The sequence below is a fragment of the Cebus imitator genome, unplaced genomic scaffold (genome assembly GCF_001604975.1).
Source record: "Cebus imitator isolate Cc_AM_T3 unplaced genomic scaffold, Cebus_imitator-1.0 Scaffold275, whole genome shotgun sequence".
Taxonomy (NCBI): Eukaryota; Metazoa; Chordata; class Mammalia; order Primates; family Cebidae; genus Cebus; species Cebus imitator.
Genome location: NW_016107590.1, coordinates 399,344 through 413,981, shown reverse-complemented (window position 1 = coordinate 413,981; position 14,638 = coordinate 399,344). Strand labels below are relative to the sequence as shown.

Genomic DNA, 14,638 nt, shown 5'->3' with positions numbered 1-14,638 from the left:
TGTGATCCACCCGCATTGGCCTCTCAAAGTGCTGGGATTACAGGCGTGAGCTCTGTAGCAGCTTATCACCTGCCGTATTTACTAGTTGATGACCGTGTTGTGCCAAAGTAGGACTCTACTATGAACATTTTTACAATGAGCTGCAGTCCTGGAAACAACACATTCCAGTTAAGAGAAACCTGAGCAATCTGCTAGAAAAACTTAAATGGGCAAAAGGTCACGATGAAGAGGCCAAAAAGACAGCAAAAGCAGGACAAGAATTTGCAAGAAATAGTCACACGGACTATGACATAGTCTGTCATTATTTTAAACTTTTCCAGGAATATGCCAGTTTATAAGTGAGTGAGCCTCAAATCCAAGAGGATGTGAAAAGGGTAGAAGCACAGACTGAGGACGACCTCTTGACTTGCACTTGCCACAGGAAAAAGACTAAAGATGAACTCTGATATGCAAAAAACTTCTATTAAAATAATGGTGCTCTGAAAACTCTTATTAACTAAAAAGAATTTTTTTTAAATATTAGTTCCATGGACAATATAAAATTTGCTGTGTGGTTGTTTGCAGTTTGAAGATATATTTCTACTTATGCAGTATTCTCATGACTGTACTTTAAAGTACATTTTTGGAATTTTATAATAAAACCACCTTTATTTAAATAATATACTTAATTATTGCATCTAGCTTATACTTCTATTGCTTCAAAAATCAAAGAATTAACAGTAATTAAGGAACGTAAATATGGAATCTAAGAGCTAATCTAGATTGTACTTTAAAAAAGCATATAGCAATATTGTATTAAATGGAATTGAATGAGTCTACTTGGCTGACAGTTGTTGGTTAAGAAAAAGGAATTTTGATTATGTAGATTTTGCACTGAGGTAGCACAGAACTTGCTGCATCTCATTTCTGTTTATATATATATATATATATGTATTTTTCTCTCTATATATAATTCTGTTAATATATATACATATAATTCTGTTATGTATGTATACATATAGAGATTAACATAATTATATATAATTGTTTATATATATACATATATATTAGATATATATGATATTAGATATACAGATAGAACGAAACTCAAGAAGCACTGAGAGAAGGTAGAGAACAAAAAACTAAGAATTATGGAGTCAGACATGAAACTTAAAAATCTAAGGAAACAGTTGTTTTGAAATTCATTGTGTCAACTAATGCATGTCTGAATCAGAAAAACTATAAAGGAAAGCAGTGAAGAACACTGAGTCACTGCAGACAAGGAATGAGTAAAGAGAGGAGTTACCAATGAATCTTGGGTTCCATGGGATTCCTGCTATTATGGATTATTAAAAACCCGTATTTATTGGTGATAAAGAGGAGTTTTAAATGTTAATGTTGAAATTTCAGATGTAGGACTGGTGGCAACTAGGTGATATTAATTTGTGGCTTAAGAGATGAGATATGAATTGATCAACTTAGCGACCCTGTAATTAGCAAACAGGAGTCATTGTTCCCTCCAGACACTGCCAAAAGTGTACCAGAATTTAGAATTATTAAAATGGATTTGCTGTCATGGTGAGATTTAAATTTTAAGAAATCTCAGTAATTAAGGTTTTCTTCTAGTTTATTTGTCCTTTCCTGGGGTAAAATATTTGGAAACCCTTGATTCTTGGAAATCTGTACTGTGTCCTCTTAAATATAGTTAGATGTATTTAGTTATGTTTCTTTTTATCAGGTGATTTTAAATTTTGAATGTTAAGCATCATTCACGTTTCTTTTTATAACCAGGAACCTTTTGAGGATGGCTTTGCAAATGGGGAAGAAAGTACTCCAGCCAGAGATGCTGTGGTCACATACACTGCAGAAAGCAAAGGAGTCGTGAAGTTTGGCTGGATCAAGGGTGTATTGGTATGTATATATAGACTTAACTTTAGAGTTACAACATATCTGTTGGTTATAAGATCTTCCTAATGTTCTCATCAGTTCTCAAGAGAACTCTTTTTTCTCTACTTTAACTCTGTTATCTGAGTGCCGTAGAAAACCAAATTAATAACTTGTACCTCCTTTGCTTTTGGATATTAAATTCAGTAAAGGAGATAACAACATTTATTTTGTCAAATTATTTTTGATTATATTCTATATAATGTGTTACTGAGCATATTGTATTTCATTGCCTCTTGTGAATCTCATGTACTGTCACTTTTCAGAAATTAAGTATGAAAACTATCAAATTGGGAACATCAGAATCAAGAAGGCTGAGCAGGGAATGGAGCTGAAATATCCCTGCTTTATTTCACACTACCCCCATTATATTTTGAAGAGAAGCATATAGAAGTTAGCAAGCAAGAAAGGAATACAGGAGAAATACTTAAGTGTTGAGTTCACTTTGCTGCATAGGTTTAGGTGATTAAGGTTCATATTTCTGTTTTTCTGTTTGAATAGGACTAAGGAGCTGACTAAAATAGGCTAGATTGCCTTCTCATTGGGACTTTGAAGTCGCTTAATAGGGGTTGTATTGGAATTTCAGGGAGAAGTAGAGAGAAAAATAACAGTTCTAATAGTCATTTTATTGCCTAATCCCTAAGGTGAATGTGAAGCTTCAGATAGAATTGTTGCTTATTCTTAGATTTTAGTGTTTGGTAAGACTGTGTTCTGTGTATGAACATAATAAAGTAAAAGTAAATTGGGGAAACTTTTACAACTAATTTAAATTTTTAAAAATGTGAACAATTGGCATTTTTGTATTGACAAATATTATGTAATACGTAAATCTGCTAAAGAAATCATGAAATGAGGATGTTATAAAAGAATAAGCAAAAGTTAAACTTGTATTGATAAAAAGGAATATGCACTACTTTTTACAGGGCTGAATTTTAAAAATATTTCTTGTACCTTGCTCTGTTGCATCTGCTGCTTCAGACAATTGTGATGCATGCATTTATTTTCATATACTTATATGTTACATTGTGTTTATATTAGCTCAAATGTAAGCTGTTATTAAGCTCTTTATAAAGACTGTTAAAGAAAGGATGGAGCAGGAGTTAGGTTTAAAACCACTTAATCTTCTGTAGTTTCAACTGCATGTCATTGTACTTTGGCTGGTTTAATGCTTACTATATAATGTTTGATTATTATTCTTCCTCTGTGACTTGGCCTCTCTTTCCTTCCTAGGTACGTTGTATGTTAAACATTTGGGGTGTGATGCTCTTCATTAGATTGTCATGGATTGTAGGTCAAGCTGGAATAGGTAGGTGAAGTTATATCCTGCTTGATTTGAGAATAATAAATAAGCAAAGTGAGCTCTTAACCTCATAAAAGTCAAGCAATTAGAGTCATTTTGAACTGTGTATTCCTTTATATCAGATTATTGTCTTGATGTTCCTTTTTCATAATCCTGATTTGATTTTTCTAAAATTAGATAAAAATTGGGCAATTTATAACTTGAAATGTAAATTCAGTATTCTTAGACCAACCAGTTTTAGACAATGGCATGCTTAAGAGTATAAGTATTCTGTCTTCTTTCTCTGTAAAGGTCTGTCAGTCCTTGTAATAATGATGGCCACTGTTGTGACAACTATCACAGGATTGTCTACTTCAGCAATAGCAACTAATGGATTTGTAAGAGGAGGTAAGTTGAATCTTTTTGTATCGTCATCATCAGATTACTCTTACTAAACAGAGATCTAAATTGTATTTTTAATTATTATTATTTTTTTACCTTAACTGAAGGAACATATTAAGTATATATGGACAAGAAGGTTGCTACTGAGTACTTCCAGACTAGTATATTTCAATGTAATTTTATGTAAACTCATACACATATGCTTTAAGTTATTCAGTGTCTCATAGCAAGAATGGAGCATCTACTTTGGTCTTTTATCCACTGGGCAGCATCTTATTGTCTCCTCCAAGGCTTGCCCTTGGATCAGTGAGCAACATGCTCCTGGCATTTGTTCAACATTGTATTGGGGTAACCTCATTTCCCACCCCATCCCTTATTAAGGGACTAAGGCAGTATACCTTCCCCATAATCTAATAGCATTGTGTGAGCTATGCTTGGGACTGTAAATATATTTATTTATTTATTTTGAGACAGAGTCTCACTCTGTCACCCAGGCTGTAGTGCAGTGGCACAATCTTGGCTCATTGCAACCTCTGCCTCCCAGGTTCAAATGATTCTTCTGTTTCAGCCTCCCAAGTAGCTAGGATTACAGACATGCACTACCATGCCTGGCTAATTTTTATTTTTATTAGAGACAGAGTTTCGCCATGTTGACCAGGCTGGCCTTGAACTCCTGACCTCAGGTGATCTGCCTGCCTTGGCCTCCCAGTGCTGTGATTACAGGTGTGAGCCACTGCACCTGGCCCTAGGACTGTAAATACCTTCACGTCTAGCTTTCTGTGGGCACTCTGAGGCCTCTCATTAGAGTCCATAAGATCTGCCTTGTAAGATTTCACCCTCCCTAGGAAGAGGACCCAAGAGACTATAGGAGAATGGACTCAGGATCCCTGAAAACAAGAAGAAAAGAATTCCATTTTCCAAATGAAAACTCCTCTCTGGGAGTGAGAAGATCCCTGGAGAAAGGAGACAAAATGTCTGCCCGTACCTGTAAAGTCATCATAGCAAGTCAACTGAGAAAAGATCTATTTCATCTGCTTCAACTATTTTAAATATCCCTATTTGACATTGTATAACACAATTTCCACTTTACCTGCATCAGGTATTTGGGTGTGGGAGGGAAAGAGAGAACCAGATTGAGCTTTTCATTTTTCACCATAGTCTTTATATGTTTTAGACACCAGAGGATCCAAATCACTATGACCCTTGGAGGCTGGTATCTTGTATCAATATGATTATGACTATGCTGAGCATGTATCACTGTTGACTGAAGTTTTATGCTTCTGTGAACCTGGATTGAGCTATATTGGGATATACAATGTGGATATGTTCAGCAGAGTCAGTCAGATAATGTTGAGAAGTTCTTTTTGGCTTCTCGTGAACTGGGTACTCCATGCTTCATTTCTCTCTGCCATATTTGGGGATTGAAAGTGGGAAGAGAAATGGACTGGGGTGTTAACGTATTTCTAGGGGATCAGCAAATCATCAAAGAATTTCTCTTTTTCCTCAGACCTTAGAATCTAGGCTGTGAGCCTCAAAAGGAATGGGGCATGAAGCCACTGGCAACGTGAACTTCACACTTTTCCCCATTTGAATCAGTCTTTTGGAAGGTATAGATTTTCCAGGATTGTGAACAAAAAGCCATTTCATTTTTCAGTACCATTAATGGTTTACACACGTGTGTGTGTGTGTGTGTGTGTGTGTGTGTGTGTGTGTGTGTGTGTATTATATATATAGTGTGTGTGTGTATATATATATGTGCATGCATATATATATATATGTATGTATATATATATCTTTACAGATACATCTGCCTCATAGACTTTATGTCCAGTCTTCTGTCCTGGAGTGCCAGGGACAGTATGAGAATGTGGAACCCATGCAGATCTGTCCCAAAAAATGACCATATGTTATAATTTTGTTTGAGTTTCCTTAAAAGTCTATTCACAAAGGTAGAACCTAGAGGGTAAAAACCTTTTGGAATTCTGTTATGAGGTGTTCATACCATCGAGAAGGTAATACATTTGCCGAAATAATGAAACCCAGAGAAGATGAAAGAGAAAGTAAGTGACCAAATACTATGAAGCTTTATTAGAAGGCATTCATTTTTCACTTGTTGGTGACTTTGGACATCTGGATGGTCTTTATAGACTGTATAAGAGCTTCATCATCTGCAGTGAGTGTTGTCTAGAGATTCTTTTGGTGAATGTAAGCCCCTCTGTCTCCTCTGTATTTGACTCAGATTTGGAAACCCCTAATGTGATTTATTTTGATATCATGAGAAAAGTATTTTCCACGTGGGAGAAAGTAGATACAGGCATAAAACTGAGATCACATTATACCTGTATTCAGGATTCTAAACTGAAAGTATTAGTTTTAGAATTTATCCTGAAAGTACATATTGTTTAGCTTTTTTCATTAAAGTGACCTGTAGTAACTGACCAACCCAGTGGCAATAAGCAGTTCTTATGCCCATATTGTATATTTCCACTCAAAAGAACTAGCAGACTTTAGAAAAAAGGTTGATTCCTTATTAGAGCAGGAAATGAGCTTAGACATCTTTTCAGATCCAAAAGTGTTGAATACTACTAGTTTCATGTCAAAAGGACTTAAAAGTCAATTTAAAGGAGCTAACACAAGCTAAAGTTTGGATAATTTGAACAGTAATAATGGTGATAAATGATTTGGATGAAAATATATGACTAAATCCGTAAGTTCACAATGAAACCAAAAAAATCTCACTTTTTACCTTTGAGACATACTAGAGAACCATCTTATGAAAACTGATGAATAAAAATAATCTAGCGTTGAATCAAACTCCTGAAAGGTTTCTTTCCTGAACTCGAGGTAACCAAGAAGTCGATGAGATTTGTTTTTCAGATAATTGCTCAACATAATGAGTGAAGGAGGAAAGAGAATTAGAAAAATTACAGCTTTATATGGATCAAAGACTTAAATCTAAGACCTGAAGCAATAAAAATTCTAGAAGACAACAGTGGAAAAACTCTTGTATACATTGGCTTAGGCAAAGAATTCATGACCAAGAACCCAAAAGCAAATTTAACAAGAACAAAAATAAATAAATGGGACCTAATTAAACTAAAAAGCTTCTGCACAGCAAAAGAAATCATCAACAGAGTAAATAGACAACCCATTAGCAAACTGTGTGTCTGACAAAGGACTAATGTCCAAAATCTACAAGGAACTCACTCAAATCAGCAAGAAAAAACAATCCTGTCAAAAAAATGGGCAAAGGACATGAATAGATAATTCTCAAAAGAAAATATACATATGGCCAACAAACATATGAAAAAATGCTCAACATCACTAATTATCAGAGAAATGCAAATTAAAACCACAGTGAGATACTACCTTACTCCGGCAGAAATGGCTATAATTTAAAAAATTAAAAAAACACAGATGTTGACATGGTTGTGAAAAGGGACCACTTTTACACTGCTGGTGGAAATGTAAACTAGTATAACCACTATGGAAAACAGTATGGAAATTCCTTAAAGAACTAAGAGTAGAACTCCCATTTGATCCAGCAATCCCCCTTCTGGGTATCTACCCAAACAAAGGAAAATAAGTCATTATTGACTTATTATTATTGACTTACACTTGTGCACACATGTTTATAGCAGTACAATTCACAGTTACAAAAATATGGAACCAACCTAAATGCCCATCAACCAATGAGTGGATTTTTAAAAAAAAATGTATTTATACACCATGGAATACTATTCAGCCATCAAAAGGAATGAAATAATGGTATTTGCAGCAACCTGGATGGAGTTGGAGACCGTCGTTCTAAGTGAAGTAACTCAGGAATGGAAAATCAAATCTCATATATTCTTTCTTGTAAGTGGGAGGTAAGCTATGAGGATGTAAAGGCATAAGAATGATATAATGGACTTACAGATTTGAGTGGAAGGGTGGGAGGTGGGTGAGTGGTAAAAGACAACACATTGGGTACAGTATACGCTGCCTGGGTGATGGGTGCACCGAAATCTCAGAAATCACCGTTAAAGAACTTATCGATGTAACCTAAAACCACCTGTTCCACAAAAACTATTGAAATAAAAATTTTGTTTTTAATTTCAATTTTGTAAAGCTTTTACTTGATAAGAACACCTGTGAAGTATTGTTTCCCAACAAATTAAATCTGAATCACATCATGCCGTATATCTCCCAGAAACATGTTATAGAATATGCAGGGGAAGGAGAAACTTGTTAAATGATATTATAGGGTGATGACAGAAAATTACACGCTGGGAATCTCAATGGAGCAAGGAATCCTTCTTATTCAACAAAATTAGAAGGCTCAAAAGAGGATGGAGAGGGGAGTTAATGGTTTAAAAAAAAACCTGAGATTCAATGTATAGGTATAGCTTTGTTTGCGATTTTTAGCTGCAAACTATGCTTTTTGGTGGTACCAAGAATGCCTGAGTTGGATTTGTTACTTGATTTTGACCGCCTACCTTGTAAGGACTACTTAGAGAGGACGATAATAGCGCTAGAATTATCTAGAGGGTTGGGGTCTTAAAAGGAAACTGAGAAATACTGGGGGAAGAGTGATGTCTGATGAACCCATCTGAACTTTGTGTAGACTGAAAGTTGACTTTTAAGGGAGTTAATAAGGAAATAACATTTTCTTAAAATATTATTCAAAGGTTGAGGAACATTGTGGTTACTTTTTAGTAATTTTAATTCAAAAAGCCCCATTTTAAACTTGATACATAGTTTTAAAAAAATAATGTTAAGAACTAATTTGAGGTAATGCCTGTTTATCTTCTTAACTGAATTATAATATGTATTCATATTAATTGAATAATGTCTTACTCTCATCTTGAAAATTACATGTTTGCAGCTTTGCAGAAGTATGTGAATTCAATGAACTTTTCCTAGTGTTGTGTACTTTTTGCCATAGGAGAGATTTAATATTACTAATTAATTTTAACATTGGCTTTAACAGTACATTTTAGAGATTAAATAGATAGCAATCTAGAAAAGTTGTACTTTGTTATTAACTTGTAACAAATGTAATAATGTACAATTTGAAGTCTCAGGCAAAAATAGTAATGGAAACATGCAAGGTTTCTGAAAAAGTCAAAATGCAGAAAATAAAAGATGCTTAGTTTCAGGCTTGATTCAGTTTTAGTAGTGATTTTAGGTACTATTTAAAGCTACTGGAAGCAGGTTAGAGAAGCATCACTTCAATTCCCTGCCTTCCATGGGGTAAGAATAGCAGTGCCAAGGAACTGATAGAGTTTACTTTATTTCTGGCATAGTCCCTGCCCGAAAGACACATTAATGCTCTTCAGATTATTGCAGTCTATGGGGATTTTAGAGTCCTTTCCTGTTCTACGAATCATGTCAGTGTTCTTGAGAGCTTGGATTTTATAGAATTTTCATGGATCATGTGCATCAGGTTTTGCAACTTGGATGGTGCTGGTCAGCAGCCACCTTTACTCAGATCTGCATTTCCTAGTTTACATAGACCAGAGTTATCCCATCTTTAATTAATCCATGAATTTACACTCACTCACAGAATAAAGGACAACTGCAGGCAGCGTTTCATAAGGTGAAGACTATAAAGTCTTAGTTTTAATTCATACTGTATTATATGAACTGAGCAACAGAATGGAAAGATTCCTCAACCATTTTATCTTTGGGGGCATTTAGTTGACTTAATTAAAAGCAAAGATCAGTACCTTTTCAGATAAAAGCCTTGGTTACATAAAACTTTAGGTAGGTAGTTCTGAAGTTTCTAAAATCTAAAGTCAGCATAAACTTGCCTATTTCGTGGTGAAGATGAAGTGTTATGTTACTTGTACTTCAGTCAATGAAAACACAATTGTTGAGTGTTTTGTTACAGACACAGGGTTTGTAACAATGAAAGACAAGATGCTATTTTCTGGGAACTTACATTCAGATAATAATAGTAGCCATTATCTTTTGAGACCTAACTGCTAGACATGATACCTTGGTGTTGACATATGTTATCTTATTTAATGCGACATTGTGGTTAGTCACATCATTTACATGGGTAGTAAGAAGAAAAAATCAATTATACCCATTTTTTAGCAAAATTAATTTTTAGCAGATTCTGCTGGTGAATTTTTAAAATGTCTATATAAGTCACAATTACCTTTATGTACTCATATCTGTTTTTCTTTTCTCTGAAATAATTGAATACCTCCCCATTTTTGTAAATAGGTAAAGCCAAAAACATTGGAAATAAGGAAAAACTTCCCATATACTGTGACAGAAAAGTGCTTTCTGTATTTGAAAAATCAGATGATCATTGATGATCAAATTTTTTTTGTTTCATTCATTGTATCACTATTAATTCCTACCATTATTAAGCAAGGAGTTATGTTAGAATTCAGCTCCATAGTTCCTTTTTTTAATAGCTAATTTCTTTGAAATTATAAGTTTTCAGATCAGTGAAATGTTTGAAGCAGCTGTAAAATTTAACATAACATTATGTTTTCAGTTCATTAAAACACTGTTTCTATACTACAAATAGCTCAGCTACAAATTTGGAAAGTAATATAATATTCAACATGGGATTTTTCTTTACTCATTGGTGACCTTTCAGTTTTGTCAGTTTATACAGTTTATTATTACTAATACCTCAGCCTGGTTCCAAAATTGTTTGCTGCAGAATTAGAGTTATAATTTAATTGATTTATTCTGATAATCATTCATAATAAGGTAACACCTGATCCTGGTTGGAAGATTGCATGTTTGTCACTTCACCTTTTCCTATTTGTTATAATAATGGCAAGAAAATAGAGAACATTTGCCAAACATTAACAAGCAGACAAACTTCTCATTTTTTATTTGTAAACCAGGGTACTAGAATGTAATTTTGTTATTGTCACTCTTTGATTTATTCCTCAGTACACCAAGAAAACTTTATTTTTAAAATATTTTCACTTTCTATTCCAACCAACAGTGAGTTTCACTTGTTCCACATCTATATCCTCACCAACAGTTGGTATTGTCCTTTTTATTTTTTATTCTACTATGTATGTAGTGGTATCTTATGATGGTTTTCATTTGTACTTTCATAATGGCTAAAGATATTGGGCATATTCTCATGTACAATATGTGTCTACTCAAATCTGTAGCCCATTTTTTTAAGGGTTATGTATTTATTGTATTGGAAGTTCTTACTATTGAGTTTTGAAAGGTTCTAGATAAAATCAGATACATGATTTGTAGTTATTTTCTCTGAGTATATGGCTTGTCTTTTCATTCCTTCAATGGCATCATTAGAAGAGCAGTTCATAGTTCAAGTGGAGCCCAGTTCATCACTTTTTCCTTTTTGGATTGTGCTTTTGGAGTGGCATCTAAGAAATTTCCCCCTAGCCCGGGGTCCCAAAGAGTTTCTTCTAGAAGTTTTATAGCTTTAGGTTTTTACCTAGATGTATTATTTGTAGCTAGCTTTTGTATATACTATGAAATATGAATCAAGATTCATATGCATATCCGGTTATTCCATTACCATTTTTAAGATGATCTCTTTTCTGTTTACTCAGAAATTAATTGACCCTAAATAAACAGTGTAGGTCTGTTTCTAGACTCTGTGTCATTTCATTCATCTTTGCAAAAGCCCTTGTGACTTACACTATTCATGAAGTTCTGCACATTTGGTAATAACAAGTACTACTAGGATTTGTTTCGATTTACACACTTTTGACTCCAGGCATGTGGATTTTCCCCACACAAACCAGTTCCCCAACTCTCAGGACACCAACTGGGTATCCAACAATTCAATTAAAATTTGACGCTAACTGTGCAGAGTTGGTGCATGCCCTATAGGTTAAGGGCTCTGTCTTACAAGACTACTGTTACTTCAGATGCCAGTTGCAATTCCAGGCCTTCTGTACCTCTGACCAACTGGCTGTCTACTGGGGGTTTCTGCAACCCCTTCCTCAGGTTTGATAATTTGCTAAAATGGCTCATAGAAATTAAGAAAACATCTTACTATCATCAGTTTATAATAAAGGCTACAACACAGAGCCAAATAAAAGAGATGCCTAAAGCATGGTATGGGAGAAGGAATGCAGAGCTTCCATGACCTCTCCACATGCCACCCTCCTAGCGCCTCTGTGTTCACCAGCCTGAGTTCTCTAAACCCCTTTGTTTACAGGGTTTTTCCTTTATATAGCCATGATTGATCAAATCATTGGCCATTAATTGATAAGCTCAATTTCTAGTCTTCTCCCTTCTCTTCTCCCCCGAGGTGTGAGGGGTGGGAGCTGGGGTGGGTAATGGGGATACTGAAAGTGCTTACCCCTGTAATTACATAGTTGTTTCTCTAGCAACTAGCACTGTCCAATCCAGAAGCTATCTAAGGGCCCACTGAGTCACCTTATTAGCATAAACTCTGGTAGATTTGAAGGGGCTTATTTTAAACAACAAAGGATGCTTCTCTTACCTTGTTAGTAAATTCCAATGGTTTTATAAGCTCTGTTGCAGTAACCTTGGATGAAGACCAAATGTATATTCTTATATCACAACATCACAACAGGGAAAATATTTTCAGTATTTTGCCTGAGTTTAAAATGGAATTGTGATCAGGCTTTATTTTTACCAAAGGATTTTGAATTATTTAACTCATACAATAGTAAGAGATAGGTGAGGCAGTCATTTTAGTTTTGATTTTAGTTATGCTACTAAATAACAGATTGCTTCAGTCTTCTCACAGCTTTACTGCTCATTTATGGCATGAAATTACAGACCTTTCTGAATCTTAGCCTTACTATGTGTGAAATGAGAAGTTTGGCCTGACGACTTCTGAGATCTCTTCTAGTACCAGGATTCTATGAGGCGACACATATGGACCACAGTGGAAGTATATGGAGAAGGTGGGAGGTGGCAAGAAGGAATTTGGGTCATTTCCTTGATATTCAATGATGAGGAGCATCTTTTTATGTGTTTATTGGCCACTTGTCTATCTTCTTTTGTGATATATTCACATCTTTCGCCAATTTAAAAATTGGGTTGTCTTTTTGTTACTAGTTTGTAGATTTCTCTATATACAGTGTCTAGATGTGTTATTAGGTTTGATATAGATATTGTGTGTATTCGTTCTCAGTCTGTGGCTTGTCTTACCATTTTTATCATTTTCTTAATCATGTCTTTCAATGAACTGACGTTTACCATTGATGAAGTCCAGTTCCTCATTTTTTTTTATGTTAGTGCTTTTGTTATTCATGGTGGAAATATTTGCCTATCTCAAGGCTATAAAGACATTCTCTTATATTTTCTTCTAGAAGCTTTTTAGTTTTAATTTTTAGATTTTTATCTGTGGAAAATCTCATATTAATTTTGGGGTATAGTGTGAGATGGTGGGTGCAGTTTTTCTCCCCAACCTTCTTACCCCTACCTTTGTACACAAATCCACTTGTTTTGGCACCATTTGTTGAAACAGCCATCTGTTCCTTACTGTTTTTGATACCATTGTTGAAAAGCAAATTGTCTGTATATTATCTGTACTGAATTCTGTTGCATTGATTTGGTTGTTTATCCTATGCTGGTACTATCTTGTCGTGATTGCTTAGCTGCATAGTAAGTCCTAAGTCTTCTAACTTTGTTCTTCTTTTTCATAATTGTTTTGGCTTTTCTAGATCTTTGACATTTTCATATAAATTTTCAATTTAGATATGCTAACTTCTGCCAGAAAAAAATTGGTTAATAGCCTAAATGTATAAGGAGCCCAAACAACTCTGTGGGAATAAAATCTAATAATCCAATTTAAAAATGGGTAAAAGATTTGAGTAGACAGTTCTCAAAAGAAGACATACAAATGGCAAGCAGGCATATGAAAAGGTACTCAACATCTCTGGTCATCAGAGAAATGCAAATCATATCAAAAAATCAGGCAGTAACAAATGCTGGAGAGGATGTGGAGAAAAGCTGTTGGTGGGAATGTATATTAGTGCAGCCACTGTGGAGGACAGTTTGGAGGTTCCTCAAGAAATTAAAAATAGAGCTACCATCTGATCCAGATAGCTGCACTCCCATGTTTGTTGCAGTACTGTTCACAATAGCCAAGATATGTCATCTGTGAATAGAGATGGTTTTTACTTTTTCTTTCAAGTCTCTAGGAAATTTTCTCCTTTTTTTCTTTTTTTTTTTTTTTTTGGCCAATTGAACTACCTAAGACCTATAGCTCAATGGTGACTAGAAGTGGTGAGAATAAACATCCTTTCCTTGTTCCTAGTCTTAGGAGAAATAAGTTCAACATCACTTAACTATAAGGTTTTGAAAGATGTCAGTTGTCAGATTGAGTTCTCCTTCTGAGTTGCTGAGATTATTTGTCATAAATGGTTAGTGATTTTTTTCATGATTTTCCTGCTCTGTTGAACTGCATGTTTTTTTCTTCCCTTATTCTATTATCACAACTTACATTTTTTTTTCATCTAAAACAACCTAGCATTTGTAGGATAAACTTCACTGAATTAGAGAGATTATCCTTTCTGTCAAATTTTACTTGCTAATACTTTATTTATTTATTATTTTTTGAGGTGGAGTCTCACTCTGTGGCCCAGGTTGGAGTGCAGTGGTGCAATCTTGGCTCACTACTACCTCCGCCTCCCAGGTTTAAGTGATTCTCCTGCCTCAGCCTCCTCCTGTTCACCATCATACCTGGCGAATTTTTGTATTTTTGTTAGAGATGGGTTTCATCATGTTGATCAGACTATTCTCAAACTACTGACCTTGTGATCCATCTGCCTCAGCCTCCCAAAGTGCTGGGATTACAGACATTAGCCCCCGAGCTTGGCCTGCTAATACTTTATTAAAATTTTTGAGTATGATCATAAGGGATATTGGTCTGAAATTTTCTTATAATAACCTTATTCGGCTTTCATGTCAGTATTATGCTCATCTTATTTGTTCCCTTTTCCTCTTTTCTGAAAGAGTTCGTGTAAAATTGATCTTGTTTCTTCCTCACCATTCTGAAGAGCCACCTGCGCCTATAGTTTTTTTTTTTGGGGTTTTTTTTTTTTTTTTTTTTTT

The 14,638-nt window shown here is 34.8% G+C and overlaps 1 protein-coding gene across 2 annotated transcripts in view; it reads left to right on the top strand.

Moving 5' to 3' along the window:
• The window catches only part of SLC12A2 (solute carrier family 12 member 2), a 104,190-nt gene that overhangs the window by 25,639 nt on the left and 63,913 nt on the right, over window positions 1–14,638 (top strand). For both annotated transcript variants that reach the window (XM_017500988.2, XM_017500989.2), the window contains exons 2-4: window positions 1,771–1,890; window positions 3,154–3,229; window positions 3,515–3,610. In XM_017500988.2, coding sequence (XP_017356477.1) covers window positions 1,771–1,890; window positions 3,154–3,229; window positions 3,515–3,610 — 292 coding nt within the window. The remainder of the gene's footprint in view (window positions 1–1,770; window positions 1,891–3,153; window positions 3,230–3,514; window positions 3,611–14,638) is intronic.